Source organism: Podarcis pityusensis (assembly GCF_964106645.2).
Source record: "Podarcis pityusensis genome assembly, chromosome: 7".
Classification (NCBI taxonomy): Eukaryota; Metazoa; Chordata; class Lepidosauria; order Squamata; family Lacertidae; genus Podarcis; species Podarcis pityusensis.
This window is the reverse complement of record NC_138031.1, coordinates 3,201,478-3,222,537: the sequence shown is the minus strand read 5'-3', so window position 1 is coordinate 3,222,537 and position 21,060 is coordinate 3,201,478. Positions and strand designations below refer to the sequence as shown.

The 21,060-nt window shown below is 47.9% G+C and overlaps 1 protein-coding gene across 1 annotated transcript in view; it reads left to right on the top strand.

The window, feature by feature from the left end:
* Positions 1-2,912: 2,912 nt before the first annotated feature.
* NAPRT (nicotinate phosphoribosyltransferase) overlaps positions 2,913-21,060 on the top strand; it is a 32,569-nt gene continuing 14,421 nt past the window's right edge. Inside the window, exons 1-7 of the mRNA XM_081012682.1 lie at positions 2,913-3,217; positions 10,406-10,533; positions 11,833-11,915; positions 13,714-13,844; positions 15,415-15,530; positions 16,185-16,378; positions 17,401-17,541. Coding sequence (XP_080868808.1) covers positions 2,974-3,217; positions 10,406-10,533; positions 11,833-11,915; positions 13,714-13,844; positions 15,415-15,530; positions 16,185-16,378; positions 17,401-17,541 — 1,037 coding nt within the window. The 5' untranslated portion in view covers positions 2,913-2,973. The remainder of the gene's footprint in view (positions 3,218-10,405; positions 10,534-11,832; positions 11,916-13,713; positions 13,845-15,414; positions 15,531-16,184; positions 16,379-17,400; positions 17,542-21,060) is intronic.

Sequence of the window (21,060 nt, the reverse complement as noted above, 5' to 3'; positions counted from 1 at the left end):
GCTATTCAGCAAAGAGAACGCGCAAACAGAAGTGGCACGAGAGACTGAGCATATTTACAAGCAGGTTTATCCAGTGTAGATCAGGACAAAAGGAAACATGTCTGATCTCCTTTGTGTCCAAAGCAAACAGCATAAGCAAAAGCTATACACACAACGGAAGTTCCCAGCAAGCTGTGCTGGAATGTAAACAGACATGTGACATGCAACAATTCCACATGCCTGTTCCTTAAGTTGGAATGGAATTCTAAACAAGGACATGGCCCATTTCTGCACAGAACTTGTCTCATCAGCATACTTCGGGATGGGCATTGCATGGGATCAGATATGTGGTGCATTAATGTCTGCAGAGTCAGCTCTACATGAATAGATTAATGATGTCTGGGAACCAAGGAAGCAGCTGGCATCTGCTTATATATCCCATCAACAAATCCTTCTGGGGTTGCTGTAGAGAAGCTTCTAAACAGCCTTTGCTTTGAAACCTTCCAAGCTGCTGCTGTGTTTGGTCCGGTGAGACCCTGCAGAACAGGGGCTGTAAGGCCAGACAGGTTTTGCGTGTTCTTAAGATGGTAATAATCCCACTAATGAAACAGCTACGACTAAGCCTGATAACTAGCAAGAAGGTGAAATTCCATCTTTGCTTTGAAATCGGAGAGGAGGAATTAAGAATGGGAACATTCGGTAATTTCCACGGGCCACGTTGCATCCCCTTAATTAAGCAAACGCACCTCAACGTGAGCAAAGAAGCAGGTGCAATGCTCACACCTCTGTATAGTTAAGGAAATCACACTCTCTTAGCTCTGAATGCTGCACCTCCTGGGCTCTTAACACAGGTTGGCCCTGTTTCTGTAGCCCACTTAGGATACTAGAATCTGGTGGCTCTCTCAGCCTTGGGGTGAGAGATTTCTCCATGTCCTCTTGCTAGCATTGGTCAAAATGTAATGTAGTCATTGGATTATTTTTTAAAGCCAGGTGACAGCAGCCACGAAATTAAAAGACGCCTGCTTCTTGGGAGAAAAGCAAAGAGAAACCTAGACAGCATCTTAAAAAGCAGAGACATCACCTTGCCAACAAAGGTCCGTATAGTAAAAGCCATGGTTTTCCCAGTAGTGATGTATGGAAGTGAGAGCTGGACCATAAAGAAGGCTGATCGCCGAAGAATTGATGCTTTTGAATTATAGCGCTGGAGGAGACTCTGGAGAGTCCCATGGACTGCAAGAAGATCAAACCTCTCCATTCTGAAGGAAGTCAGCCCTGCGTGCTCACTGGAAGGACAGATCCTGAAGCTGAGGCTCCAAGACTTTGGCCACCTCACGAGAAGAGAAGACTCCCTGGAAAAGACCCTGATGTTGGGAAAGATGGAGGGCGCAAGGAGAAGGGGACGACAGAGGACGAGATGGTTGGACAGTGTTCTCAAAGCTACCAGCATGAGTTTGACCAAACTGTGGAAGGCAGTGGAAGACAGGAGTGCCTGGCCTGCTCTGGTCCAGGGGGTCACGAAGAGTCGGACACGACTAAACGACTAAACAACAACAACTACACACTCACTAAACGACTAAACAACAACACAAGTTTCTTATGGGACCATGAAATTGTTAATGGAGCTTTGATTCTTAATGCTTTGGTGTTGGGGTGTTCAAACAGGAGGGACTGCTTTAGTTCTCACACTGCTTTCCACTCGTAATAAATGGCTGCTGTTAAATTCTATGGTTAAAAAAAAAATCAGCGGTGGAGAGGAAATTTGTGGGCAGTACGCAATCATGGTTGGATTGCATCCTGCTGTTCAAAGGTAAAAGTCACCTCATTGGCCCAACCATCACTGATCAATGCCTGAGCATCTGCTGTGCCTACAAGAGATCTTTGGTTTGGTCCCTGGCATCTCTAGGTAGCAGAGATGGGAAGAACTTCCTGCCTGAAATTCTGGAAAGCCACAGCTGGTCAGTGCACACAATACACTGATGGACCCTGGGGTCTGGTTCAATATAAGCTTTCCCTGTTTCTATATGTGAACTGCGTGCTTCGCAGAGCACATAGTTAAGCTACAGATTCACTTCTGCAAGATGTGATGGCCATTAACTTGGATGGCTTTAAAGGAGAACTGGACAAATACAAGGAGATGTAAGTCTATCGGCAGGTACAGTGGTACCTCGGGTTACGGACGCTTCAGGTTACAGACTCCGCTAACCCAGAAATAGTACCTCGGGTTAAGAACTTTGCTTCAGGATGAGAACAGAAATTGTGTGGCGGCGGCGCAGCAGCAGCAGGAGGCCCCATTAGTTAAAGTGGTACCTCAGGTTAAGAACAGTTTCAGGTGAAGAACGGACCTCCAGAATGAATTAAGTTTCTTAACCTGAGGTACCACCTGAGGTTGATCTTGAGTACATAAGACTCTCAACAGTCTCCTCCAGCACCAGAATTCAAAAGCATGTAGGAACCCTATATATAGAAAGGAGCAAACCAGTGATATTTTAGGGAGCAGGCGGGGCCCATGACTTACATCATTGGCGCCTACACAACACAAAACACTGTTGCTGTCTGTAGGTTTTATTCTATTTCTTTTTTATCTTATCTTTTGGAAATGTACATCCAGTGTTTTTTCCCGGGTTTTTTGGGGGGTTGCAAGGGAGTGGGGCCCTAAGTTATAGCTTGCTTAGCTTATGCGTAAATCCGGCACTGGGTGGGGTGGCTGATGGTTCGTGGTCCCCCTCCTCTGCGGACCCGCAAGGGGATGGAGAGGGCACGCCATGCACCGCGATCCCTTCCCGGGTCTGGCGTGCGCGCTCCAGCCGCTTGCCCTCGGCCTACATCTCCCAGGCGCCTTAGGGGGGAGGCGGCGCCTGCCCTCCTGCCGCCCCGCCCAGGACTGCCCCCTTGGCACGTGGGGGAACAGGGCGCCGCCGCGGGACTCCGGAGCCTGGTGTCCTCGGCGCGCCTTCGAGGGCGCACAGGGCGCAGCGGCGGGCGCGTCTGGGTGCCATGGGCGAGCCGGGTCCCCCCGGCGCGGAGGCGCCTCCGCCGTGGCGCCGCGGGTCTCTGTCGCTGCTAACCGACCTGTACCAGTTCACCATGGCGTACGGCTACTGGCGGAGCGGGCGGCACCGCGAGGCGGCCGCCTTCGAGCTCTTCTTCCGCCGATGCCCCTTCCAGGGCGCCTTCGCGCTCAGCGCCGGCCTTGCCGAGTGCCTCGCCTTCCTGCGCGCCTTCCGATTCTCCCCGGCAGGTGAGCGCGGGGTGGAGGGGGGCGCACAGACTTTGCAAGGGTGCAGGGGGCGCGGGTCTGCTTCCCAGGGAAGCACTCTGCACGTGGCCAGAGGCTCCGCGCTCCAGGCAGCCGCGCAGCTGAACTGATCGATGGGGAGGAGGCGGGGAAGAAATAATAATATAATAATAATAATAATTTATTATTTATACCCCGCCCATCTGGCTGGGTTTTCCCAGCCACTCTGGGCAGCTTCCAACAGAATACCGTCATACCTCAGGATGAATACGCTTCAGCTTCAGTATTTTCGGGTTGCGGAGCACGGCTACCCGGAAGTAACGGAGCGCGTTACTTCCGGGTTTCGCCGCTCACGCATGCGCAGACGCTCAAAATGGCGTCACACGCATGTGCAGAAGCGGCAAAACGCGTCATGCGCAGTCGCGTCTTACGTTCGCATCCAGAGGTACCACTGTATTAAAATACAATAATCTATTAAACATTAAAAGCTTCCCTAAACAGGGCTGCCTTCAGATGTCTTCTAAAAGTCTGGTAGTTGTTGTTCTCTTTGACACCTGGTGGGAGGCAGTTCCACAGGGCGGGTGCCACCACCCAGAAGGCCCTCTGCCTGGTTCCCTGTAACTTGGCTTCTCACAGTGAGGGAACCGCCAGAAGGCCCTCGGAGCTGGACCTCAGTGTCCAGGCAGAACGATGGAGGTGGAGACACTCCTTCAGGTATACAGGATCGAGGCTGTTTAGGGCTTTCAAGGTCAGCACCAACACTTTGAATTGTGCTCGGAAACGTACTGGGAGCCAATGTAGGTCTTTCAAGACCGGTGTTATATGGTCTCAGCAGCCGCTCCCAGTCACCAGTCTAGCTGCTGCATTCTGGATTAGTTGTAGTTTCTGGATCACCTTCAAAGGTAGCCCCACGTGGAGCGCATTGTAGCTTTTCCAGGGCTGAGGTCAGTCGCATCGGGCCGGTTGTGGAAGCTGATGGGGTGTGATAGTCGGAATAAATGTCTTCACATATGCATGCTCAGGTATGCCTGTACCTGTGACCTTGCAAGCCGTCAAAAATAGGCGGCCGTGTCCAACTGAGTTGGAGGAGACCCGTTGGAATAAATGGACTTAAGTTAGGCATATAGCGATCATAATTGTTAGCATTATAGATTAAATTCGTATACTGCCCTTCATGCGCAGCTCACAGGGCAGTTTGCAACACAATGCAAAAGAGAATTCAGAATGCACAATAAAGCAAAACAACAACACCTCACCCTTCCCACCAGCACATTTAAAAGGGCATAGGACGTGGGTGGCGCTGTGGGTTAAACCACAGAGCCTAGGACTTGCCGATCAGAAGGTCGGTGGTTTGAATCCCCACAACGGGGTGAGCTCCCGTTGCTCGGTCCCTGCTCCTGCCAACCTAGCAGTTCGAAAGCACAAAGTGCAAGTAGATAAATAGGTACCGCTCCGGCAGGAAGGTAAATGGTGTTTCCATGCGCTGCTCTGGTTCGCCAGAAGCGGCTTAGTCATGCTGGCCACATGACCCAGAAGCTGTACGCTGGCTCCTTTGGCCAAAAAAGCGAGATGAGCGCCGCAACCCCAGAGTCGGCCACGACTGGACTTAACTGTCAGGGGTCCCTTTACCTTTAGGTGAAGGTATTTATTTAGTGCCTGGTGCACGATGGGGAGTCCCTGCCCTGAGGAAGATACAATCTAAAATTTGACTCGAGAAAAATGACAGAGGAATTGGGGAGGGGGAAGTGGAAGTGGAGGGAGGACATAAGATCCTGCAGGATCAGGCCAATGGCCCATCCAGTCCAGCATTCTGCTCTCATAGTGGCCAACCAGATGCCGTTATGGGAAACCCGCAAATAGATTTTCAGAACAAGAGTAAAATTCATTTCCTGTGGTTTCCAGCAACTCAGAATCATTGCTGCTTCCCACTGTGAAAGCAGAGCATGTGACCTCTGTGGCCCTGATCCCCCGCGTTTTCCTCTCCAGCTCTTTTTCAAGTGTGGCCTGACATTTTCCCATTTGGCAGACGACAGACCATGTGCTAAGTGAAACATTTACTTCGCCAGAGTGTAAAGGCATTTCCCTGGGCTTTGCAGATATTTCCTGATGTCGCTGGGTTTCCCGAGGCCTTCTGGCACCTTTCCCTGCTAACCTTTGATCAGCAGGGGAGAAAGAACCTGCTCCCTGTAAGTTTCCATAACTTGGAACTGGGAATGGAGGCGGCAAGGGAGAATAGACAGGAAGAGGCTGTGCTTGACTGAAATTTGGGCGTGGGAGACAGGAATGAGTCCAGCTATGCAGCGAAGGCTGTTTGTGTGTGTACACAATTACGCCTTTACCTCCTGTGACACCTAACCAATTCTCCGTCTCTGTCACAGCCTTGTGGAACGAGTTAAAATCCTGATAATCCATTCATCTAAAAACACCAGAAAATTATCTCTCTTTGAAAGTGGTATCTCAGACTTTGCTTACAGACTTAGTCCAGTATCAGTTCAACAGAATATTCTGTGTATTACAATGGTACCTCGGGTTAAGAACTTAATTTGTTCTGGAGGTCTGTTCTTAACCTGAAACTGTTCTTAACCTGAAGCACCATTTTAGCTAATGGGGCCTCCTGCTGCCACCGCACCGCCGGAGCTCAATTTCTGTTCTCATCCTGAAGCAAAGTTCTTAACCTTTCTGGGTTAGCGGAGTCTGTAACCTGAAGTGTATGTAACCCGAGGTACCACTGTATCTTAAACAGATTTTCTCCCCCAACCAACCATACTCATTTATTATATGCTTTATATATCTTTTCTGTTTGTTTGTGGTCCTTCCTGCCAGCCAGCCAGCCAGGCATCAAACAAACCTCTTCATATTTTTGTTTTTAATATTTGATGTTTTATTATGTTTTTATGTGTGTGGGAAACAAACAACTCAGAGTGGCTGGGGCAACCCAGACCGATTGAGTGGGTATATGTAATAAAATAATGAAATTGTTGTTGTTCAATCATAGAATCTTAGAGTTGGAAGGGACCCATGGGGTCATCTAGTCCAACCCCCTGCAATGCACCCCCTGCACGGATGATGTTTCACCAGTGACTCTGTCATGGCAAGTTCTTGTTCTGAAGGCAGCCCTGTTTAGGGAAGCTTTTAGTGTTTGATGCATTAGTGTATTTTAATAGTTTGTTGAAAGCCGCCCAGAGTGGCTGGGGAAACCCAGCCAGATGGGCGGGGCATAAATTATTATTATTATTATTATTATTATTATTATTACTACTACTACTACTACTACTACTTGTTCACACCTTGTAGCCTGATGCCGGAGTCCCCGTTGTCATCCTGTGGCTCTAGAGCAAGGGTCAGCAAACTTTTCTACCAGCGGGCCTTGTTATTATTGTTATTACATTTTATTTATACCCCGCCCTCCCCAGCCAAGACCGGGCTCAGGGCAGCTAACACCAGTATGAAACAATTGATTGAAATACAACTTAAAAACAAGATTAAAATACAACATTAAAATGCAGCCTTATTTCAGTAGGAACTCAAATCAAAAACTTTTTTTGGGGGGGGGGTGTGAAAACGTCAAGTCTTCACCAGGGCCAGCTGTCCAGACTGGTCCTATGTGGGCCAGAAAAAAGCCAGGGAAGTCCCCAAATAGGAGTTCCATCACAGAAGGAAAAAGGAAAGAGGGGAAGGGGATCAAGTTGATTCCAAGCCAAAGGCCAGGTGGAACAACTCTGTCTTACAGGCCCTGCAGAAAGAAATCAGATCCTTCAGGGCCCTGGTCTCATGAGACAGAACGTTCCACCAGGCCGGGGCCAGTGCTGAAAAGGCCCTGCCTCTGGTTGAGGCTAATCTGACTTCCTTAGGGCCCGGGACCTCTAGGGTGTTTCTATTTATGGACCTTAAGGTCCTCCGCGGGGCAGACCCACGGGACAGGTGGTCCCGTAGGTACGAGGGTCCTCTAAGGAAGAGAGGGAGGGACAGGTGGGATACATGCCCATGTGGCTCCTCCACGTTACACGGAGACGTCTTCCTGGTTCGTAAGAACATCAGAAGGGCCTGCTGAGTCAGGTCAGCGGCCCATCTAGTCCAGCATCCTGTTCTCACAGTGGCCTGTAGGAAACCTGCAAGTGGTACCCAAGCTCACGAGCATCTCTCCCCTCCTGCGGTTTCCAGCAACAGGTATTCAGAAGCATCACTGCCTCCAAATGTGGAGGTAGAGCGTACCCATCCTGGCTAAGCAGCCATCCATAGCCATCTCCTCCGTGAATTTTTCCAGTCCTCTTTTAAAGCCATGCACCGTATTTTTCACCCCATAAGATGCACCTGACTATAAGACGCACCTAGTTTTTAGAGGAGGAAAGGGGGAAAGCCCTGTTTTTTGGGGGGATCAGCTCGCAGTTGTGCAGCTTCTTTTGCAAAGGGGAAAAGCCCCCTTTTTGAGGATCAGCTCAAAGTTGTTGAGCTTACTGTAGCCTTATTGGAGTTCACCGATTGGGTCTGCGTTGCTCTGGGACAGGAGGAAGGAAGTCAAAATGACACCGAGGTTGGTTCAAAGAAAGAGTTTACTCTGCTCTCCGGATAGCAGAAGGCCCCTGCGTGGTGAGTCCACAGCAAGTACAAAGAAATGAGAAATTTCATGCAGTATATATATCCTCCAGGCACCCTCTCACTCCTCCCATAGGAGCCCAACCACATCAGCCTACGTACGCAGGTTGACATCACATATGTTCCTGCTCTGGTACTCTCAACCATAAAAGGATCTTCCTTCCTGTACTTCTGACCACAAAAGGATCTTCATCTTCCTACTCTTATCTGGGACAAGGTCACCATCTCCGGGAACACGCTTTTGCCGTTTTCCCCAGACATCGGTCTTGCGCGTATTTTGTGGTCAGCACATAAGATAAAGTTCTGACGTGTTTTCTTTGTTCCCCTAGAGAGCCAAGGCCATCCCTTGCCGTGCGTGATAAAGGAGAGAGCTTGTTTATGTTTTTGCTCAACAGCTCAAGTTTTACGCATTTAAAAGTTCTCTCTTTTGAAAGAACAAAAGGGGGGGTTGAGTCAGTTTTAAACTTACTACACAGAAACCCATTCCTTCATTACTTTGCAAAAGGAAAAAGTTCTGCAGCTTCTTTAGGAAAGGAAAGGGAGCCGTTTCTACAGCTTCCAGACAGATAATCTAATCAGCCAGTCACACGTTGCTGGGGAAGCAAACAGTCTGCAGAACTTTCAACAATGGAGGCCTGGGCAAGGGGGCAGGGCCAGAAATGGAGCCACATACATTTCCCCTTACTTTTTAGGAGGAAAAAAGTGTGTCTTATGGAGCGAAAAATACGGTAGGTTGCTGGCCCTCCCTGCCTCCTGTGGCAGGGAGTTCCGCAGTTTAACTCTGTGCTGCAAGCAGTGCTTTCTTCTGCCTGCCCTGATTCCCCCGAATCTTCATCACTGCTCGCAGCTTCACATTGTGATTCAGCTGGGATTTGTCCTTCTGCCGTTTGCATCACATCCCAGCACGAGTTTCTTCCCTTTGTGGTTTGGGCTGTTGTTGACTGGACGTTGTTAACAAAGCCCAGGGCCAAGGATGAGTAGAAATAATGAGGCTGAGTTTTGCAAACAGAACAGATTAAAAAAAAACAATGAAGGCCTGGTAAACGGAGACCTTCTGAAAGTATTTAGGGTGTGTGTGTTATTGTGGTTTTTTTGTGCGTCTGAGAGCACGCGTCCCCATGATTTTAGGTATTAAAATTTTTTATTAAATTTCTAAAATTTCACAATTTGACTTCAAATCAAATCATTACATTGCTGAGATCATTTAATGTGTCAGTACGAATGGGAGTTGTTAATATTGCAGCTGCTGTATAAGGGATTGTTATAATTGAAATTACGTAATAAGATTTTGGAATGCAGCAATAAAGTAAATCATCAAACCATCAATACTAGCACGTGGGGGCCCAGCTAAATTTTATAATTTGGCCTCTGAATGATTGGCATTAGTAATTGTATTATAATCTGGCATTGTTATAATGAGGCTATTATTGGATCATTGTAATTGAAAACTAATAACAATAGCAACTTTGCTTTGTAAACTGACTTCTGACCCACACCTCCAGGTTCATATATCAGACTCTTATCTATTACAGAAATCTCTCTAATACAATTCATCATTTTTCTCCCTCTGCTCCCATCTCTAATGCTGCCTGCGATTTCATTTCACTATAATGCTTTTCCAAACAGGTCAAGAAGGACTTCCAGAACACTTGCCCCATGTATATGTGCTTGTTCACTTTGCTGCTCTTTGCTGTAACAGAATCTCGGAAGAGAATTAGCAAGAGGTCCATAATGCAAAAATACGATGTACAAATCAGCTAAAAGTGTTCCTCCACAACAGTCAATTCAAAAAGAGAAACACTGGAGCCTTTCCTTCCCAACCAAAAGGCAAACACCAAAACCATCACCTCTAAAAACTCAACCATATCAACACCCACATGCCTAAGAGATAGGAACACCTTTGCCCATTGAAAAGCTAGCAATTTATATACATTCGTACCTTGGAAATTGAGCAGAATCCATTCTGGAAGTCCATTCGACTTCCAAAACGTTCGGAAACCAAAGCGCGGCTTCTGATTGGCTGTCGGAAGCTCCAATCGGAAGCCCTGATGGACGTTCGCCTTCCAAAAATAGTTCGCAAACCGAAGCAGTCACTTCCAGGTTTGCGGCATTTGGGAGCCAAAACCCTTGAGAACTAGGCTGTTTGAAAACCAAGGTACGACTGTGCAGGTTTCTGGAGGTGTGACAGGATTGGGCAAGGAGGTCCTAACTCTGTTCAGCTCAGTCAAATGCTACCTGGAGAAAAAAGTAGCGTCAGTGGATCTCTTATTTTAAAGGCTCAGGTTTTTCACCCCTCTGATAGGCTTGGACCAGCTCCTTGCTCCTGATCAGGGTTTGAATCTGGCGTGAGTTTTCTCCAGCTTCTGTTGCATAGAGTTGCTGCCTTAAAGACTGATTTCGTGATGCTCAATATAAAAATCTGCTTCTGCTAATACCATTTTAAAGAAAATAGCAGCTGGGAAAGCCGAAAGGGTGCTTAGTTTTGGTTTTTTAAAAACGCTTTCAGCTTTTCTGGGCATCGTGCCTTTTCCTTCAAACTGTCCCTTGGAAACTTCCCCTGTCGCTCACTGTTTCTTGGTGTGCATCCTTCCTTTCCAGACATCGAGTATCTCGAATCTGTCCTTCCTGCTACTACGGAGAAAGCTTTCTTTGATTACCTGCGCACGGTGGACGCGTCCGAAGTTTCCGTCTCCTCCGCTCCAGAGGGATCCGTTGTCTTCTCCCGGGTAGGTGTTTCCAAGGAGTAGTTTCTGCCTGCGAGATGCTGATCGGACAAAGGCGTTTGGGGCCGTACATTGAGAACCTCTCGCATCGCGCACACAAACACACAAAGGCATCTTCAGACCTGATAGGAAATGCATGTTTGCACATCTGGTGGGTGGGACCAATCGTCTTTGCTGAATTTGTCTATTTTAGTCAGCTTGTGGTGGTTATAGTAATCCACGTGCTAAATGTTCTTATTTGCATTCGTATTTCAGAACATCTTTTCTAATTGATTTGTGTTGCTTTAAATAGTAGTGGTTTTTAAAATATATTTTTATAACGTTGCAAATTGCCTAGCTATATTATTATTATTTCTTACATTTATTTGCCACCTTTTCCTTCAAGATTCTCCCCCACCTCCCATTTACTCCTCACAACAAGCCTGTGAGGTAGGCTAGTCTGAGAGGCAGTGATTGACTCCAAGGTGAGCTTCATAGCTGGATTTGTCTCCAAGGTCCTAGTCTGACACTCTAAGCATTCTGGCTTTCTTTGAGCTTATGAGGGATTATATATCAATTAATATTTTTTGTTCTCAAAGCTACCAGCATGAGTCTGACCAAACTGCGGGAGGCAGTGGAAGACAGGAGTGCCTGGCCTGCTCTGGTCCAGGGGGTCATGAAGAGTCGGACACGACTAAACGACTCAACAACAACAAATATTTTTTGCTGCAAAGTTGGGGGGGGGGAGGGAAAGCACCATGTTTTTCGCACCATAAGACGCACCTGACCATAAGGCGCACCTAGTTTTTAGAGGGGAAATGTAAGGAAGAAAATATTCTTTAAAGGGAGGTCTGAGCAGAGCTTGTATGCATCCTGGGCTCTGCTCAGCGCTCCCTTAAAAAAATTTTTTTTTCTTGCATTCCCCCTCTAAAATCCAGTCCGTCCCTTCTCTCTCCTCGGGGAAAAGCCCCCAAGAGCCGCGTGGAGCGTGTGTGTGGCTCTTGGGGGCTTTCCCCGCCTGCCTCCTGCCTGCATTCGCTCCATAAGATGCACACACAATTTCCCCTTACTTTTTAGGAGGGAAAAAGTGTGTCTTATGGAGCGAAAAATACGGTATGCATTTCTGCCCTTTGTAACCTAAGTACTTTTAACAAAAGGTGCTTCCTTTTAAAACTTCACCTGAAGGAGCCTTCAGATGCAGAAGACACAGGCCTGTAGGGGGTGATGCATGGAGTGCTCTAAAACCCTAGCAAAAAATGACAGGTCCTGATTGGTTGCAAAGGAGTCTGTGGTACAGGTGTGTTTCTGAATTCCTTCCTGCAGGTGCCGGTGCTGCAGGTGAAGGGTCCCTTGCTGGTGATACAGCTTCTAGAGACCACCTTGCTGTGTTTGGTGAACTACGCCAGGTGAGGATGTGAGCGAGAGGCCGGAGGACCGCTTTTCTTTTGGCCTCTGTGTTTTGGTTAACATTGACGGCAGGATCATGTTAGAATTCCTGCTCCGTGATTGCAGTCACGGGATTGTTGTCTTTCATGTGACGGTGTATGTTTTGACTCCACAGAGTGGGAAGTGACGGAGACAGGATGTTTGTGTTACTGTGTTCCATGAAGTGGGACTATTGTCCTTTATTCTTTTTCTCTTTGCTGTCTGATGCTAGAGAGAGAGGCAGCCATGTTGCAGTGCTCCGTGTGTGTTTATATGTAAATAAAGTAGATTAGCCAAAATGCTGAGTTGCTGAGGTCTGTCAGGCGTGATGCGCAAACTCTGCAGATCCCTAAGTGTTCTGATGTCGGTTGGCATCGGTCGCTGTGATGTTCGGGCAGAAGAAAGCTTTTGAAGCTCCCGAACGATTGACCAGGAGGAAGGGAACATGCCAGTCGGGCATGTGTCTCTGCTAAGGCCCTACTTGAGTGTAGGCCGAACTCCTGACAGATCTGTCGTGCTGAGACTATAATTGGTGCACATTGCCCCTGTGGACTCTGGACTTGGGGGTATAGGGTGGCAGGGAAATTCTCCTAGAGGCCGCTTGGCAGGTTGCCAGATTCCTACACGGAAGTCGCTTCCCGCAAGCGGAAGACAAAGGAGCCCTTTGGAGCAGAGGAGGCAACGCTCGATGCTTCTGCACATTTAAAAAATTGCTGTGTTTGCAGCACTGTTGTGAATTCTGTGGGGGGGTTTGCAACCGGTGAAGCAGGCTTCCATTAGGCCTGGGGGGCAGCACATTTTCCAAAGGACTGGAGATGTCATAAAGGTAAAGGGACCCCTGACCATCAGGTCCAGTCATGGTCGACTCTGGGGTTGCAGCCCTCATCTCGCTTTATTAGCCGAGGGAGCCGGCGTACAGCTTCCCAGTTATGTGGCCAGCATGACTAAGCCGCTTCTGGCGAACCAGAAATGCCGTTTACCTTCCCGCCGGAGTGGTACCTATTTATCTACTTGCACTTTGAAGTGCTTTCAAACTGCTAGGTTGGCAGGAGCAGGGACCGAGGAACGGGAGCTCACCCCGTCGCGGGGATTTGAACCGCCGACCTTCTGATCGGCAAGTCCTAGGCTCTGTGGTTTAACCCACAGCACCACCCGCGTCCCCGGAGATGTCATAATTGGACGCAAATGTCTATCTAGAGATGCATAGAGGATTTTGTGGGACTGTGTGGAGAACAGGGAGGGCGCATTCAAACATTTGTCCATCTGAACTTTAGGAAAACAGTTTTTCTGGATCGAACACACAGCCCAGCCATGCTTTCCCTCTTGGAGGTTTTCCCCCTTTCACCTGGTGTCCCTCAGCCATGCAGATGTTATTGGACTCCAGTACCCATCACTCCCAGCCAGTGGGGCCAGAGGGTCAGGGATGATGGGGGTCGTGTTCCGGCTGGCATCCAGGAGAGCACCACGTTGGGGAGTCCTGCTCTCTAGCCCAGCCTTTCTCAACCTGTGGGACCCCAGATGATGTTGAACTACAACTCCCATCACCCCTAGCTAGCAAGGCCAGAGTTCAGGGATGATGGGAGTTGTAGTCCAACAACATCTGGGGGCCCGCAGGTTGAGAACCACTGCAGACGCTCTTTCTAATGTGCACTTCCATCCAAGAGCAAAGAAGGAATTGTTCCAGTAAAAATCCCAGCAGTGCATTAAGGAAACCCTCCGCTGTGTTGGAAGGCAATAAAAGGATCGGTTAATATTCAACCTGAATTTTCCTCCTTGCAGCCTCGTCGCTACGAATGCTGCCCGATTCCGGCTCATAGCAGGCCCGGACAAGAAACTCATGGAGATGGGGCTGCGTCGTGCGCAGGGACCGGACGGGGGCCTCTCTGCATCCAAGTATTCATACGTTGGGGGTAGGTTCTGACTCGTGACTTGCCCTTCGCTGGCCACTAGGCGGCACCACCTGCCTTGCCCTTGCTGCTGTCACCAGAGACTTCCTTTTGGGGTTTGGTCTCTGCCCATACCGACATCGCGAGGATCCAAAGAGCTCGTAAGCGAGGTTTGGGAAACACCTGGGGACTTCTGGGTGTTGCTGGACTCCAGCTCCCATCAGCTGCAACTTAGGTGGCCAGTGGTCAAGGATGATGGGATTTGTAGTCCAGAAATGTCAGAAAGGCCGCAGGGTCTCCATCTCTACTGTAATGGAAGGAGTGATGCTTGGAGATTTGAGGTGGAGACCTGCAGCAGGAAGGGGCAGGCTGGCTGGGTTTGGTTATGGGGTCTGATGGATTCGGGGCAGGGTTCATTGCAGAAGCCCTTGAGCTGAGCAGAAAACAGCCTGGTCCCCTTAGTTTTAGCTGCTCTTCCTGAGATTTTAATCCTTCCCCCTTTAAACCCTGAAAATAACAGCACTCATTCACAGTTACGGTCACAATTAGGGTTTTTTTGTTTTTCCTTTGTTTTGTGCATCTTGCTGACTTTTTGCAGATATATTCTCAAAATTTTATATTTCTGTATTAAATACGCAACCCTGAAAAAGGAGGCCCAAACCCCAAAGCCTTCAAGCCATACCTCAAGACTCGGCAGCTGCACCTCTTATGAAGAAGACTTTTCCTTCCCAAATGCATCCTTCCTATTTTCTCCTATCATGGGTGAAAACAGTACACTGCGATCGCAGTCAACTTTTGTGATTTCAGCTAAGAGAGAGATAGTAGTAGTAGTACTAGTAGTAGTAGTAATAATAATAATAATAGTAATAATAATAATAATAATAATAATTAATTATTTATACCCCGTCCATCTGGCAGAGTTTCCCCAGCCTCTCTGGGCGGCTTCCAACAAAGTATTAAAATACAGTGGTCTGTTAAACGTTAAAAGTTTCCCCAAACAGGGCTGCTTTCAGAGGTCTTCTAAAAGTTTGGTAGTTTTTTATTTCCTTGACATCTGCTGGGAGGGCGTTCCACAGGGAGGGCGCCACTACCGAGAAGGCCCTCTGCCTGGTTCCCTGTAACCTCACTTCTCGTAGGTATTGGCGGCCGCTCACCAGTCACCAGTCTAGCTGCCGCATTCTGGATTAGTTGTAGTTTCCGGGTCACCTTCAAAGGTAGCCCCACGTCGAGCGCATTGCAGTAGTCCAAGCGGGAGATAACCAGAGCATGCACCACTCTGGTGAGACAGTCTGCGGACAGGGAGGGTCTCATCCTGCGTACCAGATGGAGCTGGTAGACAGCCACCCTGGACACAGAATTGACCTGCGCCTCCATGGACAGCTGTGAGTCCAAAATGACTCCCACGCTGTGCACCTGGTCTTCAGGAGCACAGTGACCCCATTCAGGACCAGGGAGTCCCCCACACGCATGATAGCCATGCTTACCCATGGAGGCTCACTTCCGATTTGGTTCCTGCTGAAGGCCTGGTGGAAATGGGTCCTGGGAACCATGCAACCCCCCCCCCCAAACCTGACACGAGTCCCTTCTCTTCCAGGGTTCGATTTTACCAGCAACGTCCTGGCCGGGAAGCTCTATGGGATTCCAGTGCGGGGAACTGTAGCGCATTCTTACATCTTGTCCTTCACCTCGCTGGCTGAGGTGAACCCACGGGTTAGTATTTGGGGGGGAGGAATGGGATAGGTTGCAGAAGCATGTAGAATGTTTTCATTTTAGCCTTTCCTTTTTTTTTTGCAATTTTATTTATTTATTAACATTCTTATGTTACATTGGTAAGAATATCACATTACAATACAACGCTTATTATCATATAATTTTCAACATGTATACAAAATTTATGTACAAAGTTTATATATCTAAAGATAACAAAAAAGGAAGAGGGGGGGAAAAACAAGGACAAAAACTATTCCGAAGTCATATCTGTACCAACACTTTGGACTTCCTGTCTATCTCGTATATTCCTTTTTTACAGTTGAATGTACTCTTATTAATATATATTTGTTTACATTTTGTCTAATACATTCCTATATTAATATGTACCCTTGGTCTTGTTTCTCAACTCATCTTTTTAGCCTTTCCTTATTGTTGATTTTATCTTCTCGAAAGAGTTGCTTCTCCTGCTTTTGCTTCTCAATCTACCGTTTGCTCCTCTTCGTAAACCTGGGGTTTTTGCTTTTTTAAAAACAATCGAGTGGTGCGTAAGTTTTACGGAATAAATGCACCAATGAGATCGCTGGGTGGTCAGTCCAGAATCCCAAGATGGCGACCAGGCCTGGATTCTGATAGCTCCTCTGTTCCTCTATGCAGACCCTGATCCCACGACATGGAAAGGAGCCTGTGGATTTTCTGTCCTTAGTGGAGACATGGCTGAGTCGGGTTTGCCAACTGCTCCAAACGCCGCTGGAGACGGTGAACCGTGGGGAGCTGGCTGCCTTCGTCTCCTACGCCATCACCTTCCCACAAAACTTCCAGGGTCTTTTGGACACCTTCTGCGTGATGAAGTAAGCGCTGCGCTCCAAACTTAAATGCGTTATTCTTTACTGCATTCACACCCCACCTTGATTCTCCAAGGTCTCTTGCCTCCCTCATTTTATCCTTACAACAACCCTATGAGGTAGGTTAGGCTCAGAGGCAGGCACTGAGCCCCAAAGCCACACACAGTGAGCTTTGTAGCCGGGTGCGGATTCGAACCCTGGTCTCTTCTCAGATCTGGCACTCTAACCACTGTACCGCACTGTTCTGAGGCCAAGTGCTTACGATCTGAGGTTACATTGGGCTTTGCTTTGTTGTTGTTGTTTAGTCGTTTAGTCATGTCCAGCTCTCCGTGACCCCCTGGACCAGAGCACGCCAGGTACTTCTGTCTTCCACTGCCTCCCACAGTTTGGTCAAACTCATGCTGGTAGCTTCGAGAACACTGTCCAACCATCTTGTCCTCTGTCGTCCCCTTCGGAATGGAGAGGTTTGATCTTCTTGCAGTCCATGGGACTCTCAAGAGTCTCCTCCAGCACCATAATTCAAAAGCATCAATTCTTTGGCGATCAGCCTTCTTTATGGTCCAGCTCCCTACGAACTTATATTTATACAATACAGGGATCAGTCTAATTCTGCCAGGATGTTTCCTTTTTATTCCATAGTTTTCTAAATATTCTTTAAAAATTCCCCAATCCTTATACAGTGGTACCTCGGGTTACATACACTTCAGGTTACACACTCGGCTAACCCAGAAATAATGCTTCAGGTTAAGAACTTTGCTTTAGGATAAGAACAGAAATCGTGTTTTTGCGGCGCAGCAGCAGGAGGCCCCATTAGCTAAAGTGGTGCTTCAGGTTAAGAACAGTTTCAGGTTAAGAATGGACCTCCAGAATGAATTAAGTACTTAACCCGAGGTACCACTGTAGACTTTTTGTTTTGGTTGGCCTCTTATGCTTCCTGTCGCTTTTGCTAGCTGCAGATATTCTACCATTAGGATCTGCCAATCTTCCATCTGCCTTACGGTTTCTTGCAACCCCTTCCCTGCCCACAGGAGCGGCATCCCGAACTTCTGTGCCGTCGCCCTGGCGCTGAACGAGTTGGGCTACCGAGTCATTGGCGTCCGCCTGGACAGCGGGGACCTGGCCAAGCAGTCGGTGGAGATACGGCGAGTGTTTCGCACCTGCAGCAAGCAGTGAGTGTGCGGCTGTTTCCCCTCGCGTCCCCCCCAGATTTGACCTTTCCAGGCGGAGATGTTACTGCAGAGCTGATGGCTGCGGATCAAGGCCTGATTCCTTTTTCTTTTTTTAATTTGCATTTTATTTATTTGTTAACGTTCTTATATTACATCGGTAAACGTTGTCATATTACATTAAGGGACTTACTATAATTTCCAACATGTATACAAAAATTATATACAAATTTTATATACCTAGAAAGAAAATGAAACCAAAAAAAGAACAAAGAGAAAAAACAAAAACAATTCCCCCCCAAAATCATATACATACCAACATACTAGACTTTCCCGTTGTATATTCCTTTTTTACAAATGAATGTACTCTTATTATTGTATATTTCTTTACACATTATCAAATACATTCCTATATCAATATGTGCTCTTAGTCTTATTTCTCAACTCAGTCTCACTCAAACGTCAATCAAATGCTAGCATAGATAGCGAACCTTTATATATTTTTGAGCATATGTTTTATATCTATCCCACTTTTCCATAAATCTTTGTTTTGAATTGCCTCTCAGGGTATTTGTTGATTGTGCCATTTCAGCAAATTCTTGTAGCTTGTAATGCCAGTTTGTTATTGTGGGGGCTTCTTGTTCCTTCCATCCCTTTGCCACCAAAGTCCGAGCTGTGGCCGTTGCATATAAGAATACCTCCCTAAAGGGATCAAGGCCTGATTCCAGCCAAACTCAGGTCCATCTCTAGATTTCTTTTGCTTCTCCTGTGTCTCGCCAGAGTGGTGCATGCTCTGGTTATCTCCCACTTGGACTACTGCAATGCGCTCTACGTGGGGCTACCTTTGAAGGTGACGCGGAAACTGCAACTAATCCAGAATGTGGCAGCTAGACTGGTGACTGGGAGTGGCCGCCGAGACCACATAACACCGGTCCTGAAAGACCTTCATTGGCTCCCAGGACGTTTCTGAGCACAATTCAAAGTGTTGGTGCTGACCTTGAAAGCCCTAAATGGCCTCGGTCCAGTATACCTGAAGGAGCATCTCCATCCCCATGCTTCAGCCCGGACACTAAGGTCCAGCACTGAGGGCCTTCTGGCAGTTCCCTCCCTGCGAGAAGCCAAGTTACAGGGAACCAGGCAGAGGGCCTTCTCGGTGGTGGCGCCCGCCCTGTGGAACGCCCTCCCAGCAGACGTCAAAGAGAAAGATAACTACCAAACTTTTAGAAGACCTCTGAAGGCAGCCCTGTTTAGAGAAGCTTTTAATGTTTAATAGGTTATTGTATTTTAGTGTTTTGTTGGAAGCCGCCCAGAGTGGCTGGGGAAACCCAGTCAGATGGGCGGGGTATAAATAATAAATTATTATTATTATTATTATTATTATTATTCCTCAGCGGCCTGTTTCACCGCCAATGCTTAGGCGAGGCATAGAGAACCTCAGGCCTTCACTTCAAATGCAGCCCTCCTGGAATCATAGAATCCTAGAGTTGGAAGAGACCACAAGGGCCATCGAGTCCAACCCCCTGCCAAGCAGGAAACACCATCAGAGCACTCCTGACATATGGTTGTCAAGCCTCTGCTTAAAGACCTCCAAAGAAGGAGACTCCACCACACTCCTTGGCAGCAAATTCCACTGTCGAACAGCTCTTACTGTCAGGAAGTTCTTCCTAATGTTTAGGTGGAATCTTCTTTCTTGTAGTTTGGATCCATTGCTCCGTGTCCGCTTCTCTGGAGCAGCAGAAAACAACCTTTCTCCCTCCTCTATGTGACATCCTTTTATATATTTGAACATGCCTATCATATCACCCCTTAACCTCCTCTTCTCCAGGCTAAACATGCCCAGCTCCCTTAGCCGTTCCTCATAAGGCATCGTTTGCAGGCCTTTGACCATTTTGGTTGCCCTCCTCTGGACACGTTCCAGTTTGTCAGTGTCCTTCTTGAACTGTGGTGCCCAGAACTGGACACAGTACTCCAGGTGAGGTCTGACCAGAGCAGAATACAGTGGCACTATTACTTCCCTTGATCTAGATGCTATACTCCTATTGATGCACCCCTCCTCTCTCCCTTTCCCTCTGGGCCCTTGGGAGAAGGGCCACAGCTCAGTGGTGAAGCATCGACTTTCTTGCATATGGTCTCAGGTTCAATTCCTGGCATCTCCACGTCTTCTTTAGCGATCACTCGTTGCTGATTAAGATTGTCTTCCATAAACACGGTTTTAACAATGAGTCCTTAAGTGACTGTGGAGGCCAATCCTGGATCCACACGTCCTTCCACAGTGGGGACATTGGTTTTCAGGCCAGAGTTGACCACGGTGTGGATTTGCCAAGTGTGCCGCCTTCTTAGCGTGTTTCTCCTTTGCGTCCTGAGTTCGAGTGTCTTCAAAACCCATGACAACTTTGGTAAAGGCTGTTCTCCAACTGGAGCACTCACAGGCCAGTGTTTCCCAGTGGTCGGTGTTTATATTACATTTTTTTAGATTTATAATTATCATAATAATATAATTTATTATTTATATCCCGCCCATCTGTCTGGGTTTCCCCAGCCACTCTAGGCGGCTTCCAACAAATTATTAAAATACAGTGGTCTGTTAAACATTAAAAGCTTCCCTACAGAGGGCTGCCTTCAGAGGTCTTCTAAAAGTCTGGTAGTTTTTTTTCTCTTTGACATCTGGTGGGAGGGTATTCCACAGGGCGGGTGCCACTACCGAGAAGGCCCTCTGCCTGGTTCCCTGTAACTTGGCTTCTTGCAGTGAGGGAAGCGCCAGAAGGCCCTCGGCTCTGGACCTTTGCCTTGAGACAGCCTTTAAACCTCTTTTGTTGACCGCCAGCATTACGCTTTCCATTTTTAAGTTGGCAATAGGGTAGTTGCTTTGGAAGACGATCATCAGGCACAATATGACCAGTCCAGTGAAGTTGATGATGAAGAATCATCGCTTCAGCAGTTAGCAGGGCTGGGAAGACCCCGCTCTGAAACCCTGGATTGTGGCTGCCAGTCCGTGTGGACGATACTGAGCTAGATCTCAGAATCTGACGTAGAAGGAAGCTGAATGTCAGAAGGTTCAGCACAGATACACGAAACAATTTCTTTTCACAGCACATAGTTGAACTGTGGAACTCCCCGCCACAGGAAGCAGTGATGGCCACCATCTTGGGATGGGTTTAGTAGAGGATTAGGCAAATTCTTGGAGAAGAGGGCTATCGAGGGCTGCTAGCCAGGATGGCTATTCTCTGCCTCCATAGCGGGAGGCAGCCATGCTTCTGAATCCCAGTTGCTGGAAACCATAGGCAGGGAGAGCTCAGGTCTTGTGTTCGAATCCTGCTTGCGGGTTTCCCACAGGTATCTGCTTGGCCCTGTGAGAACAGGATGTTGGGCTAGATGGGTTCCCTTTGGCCTGATCCAGCAGCCTCTTGTGATCAGGGTGGATTTGATTTACCGTATATTTTTGCTCTATAAGACTCACTTTTTCCCTCCTAAAAAGTAAGGGGAAATGTGTGTGTGCCTTATGGAGCGAATGCAGGCTGCGCA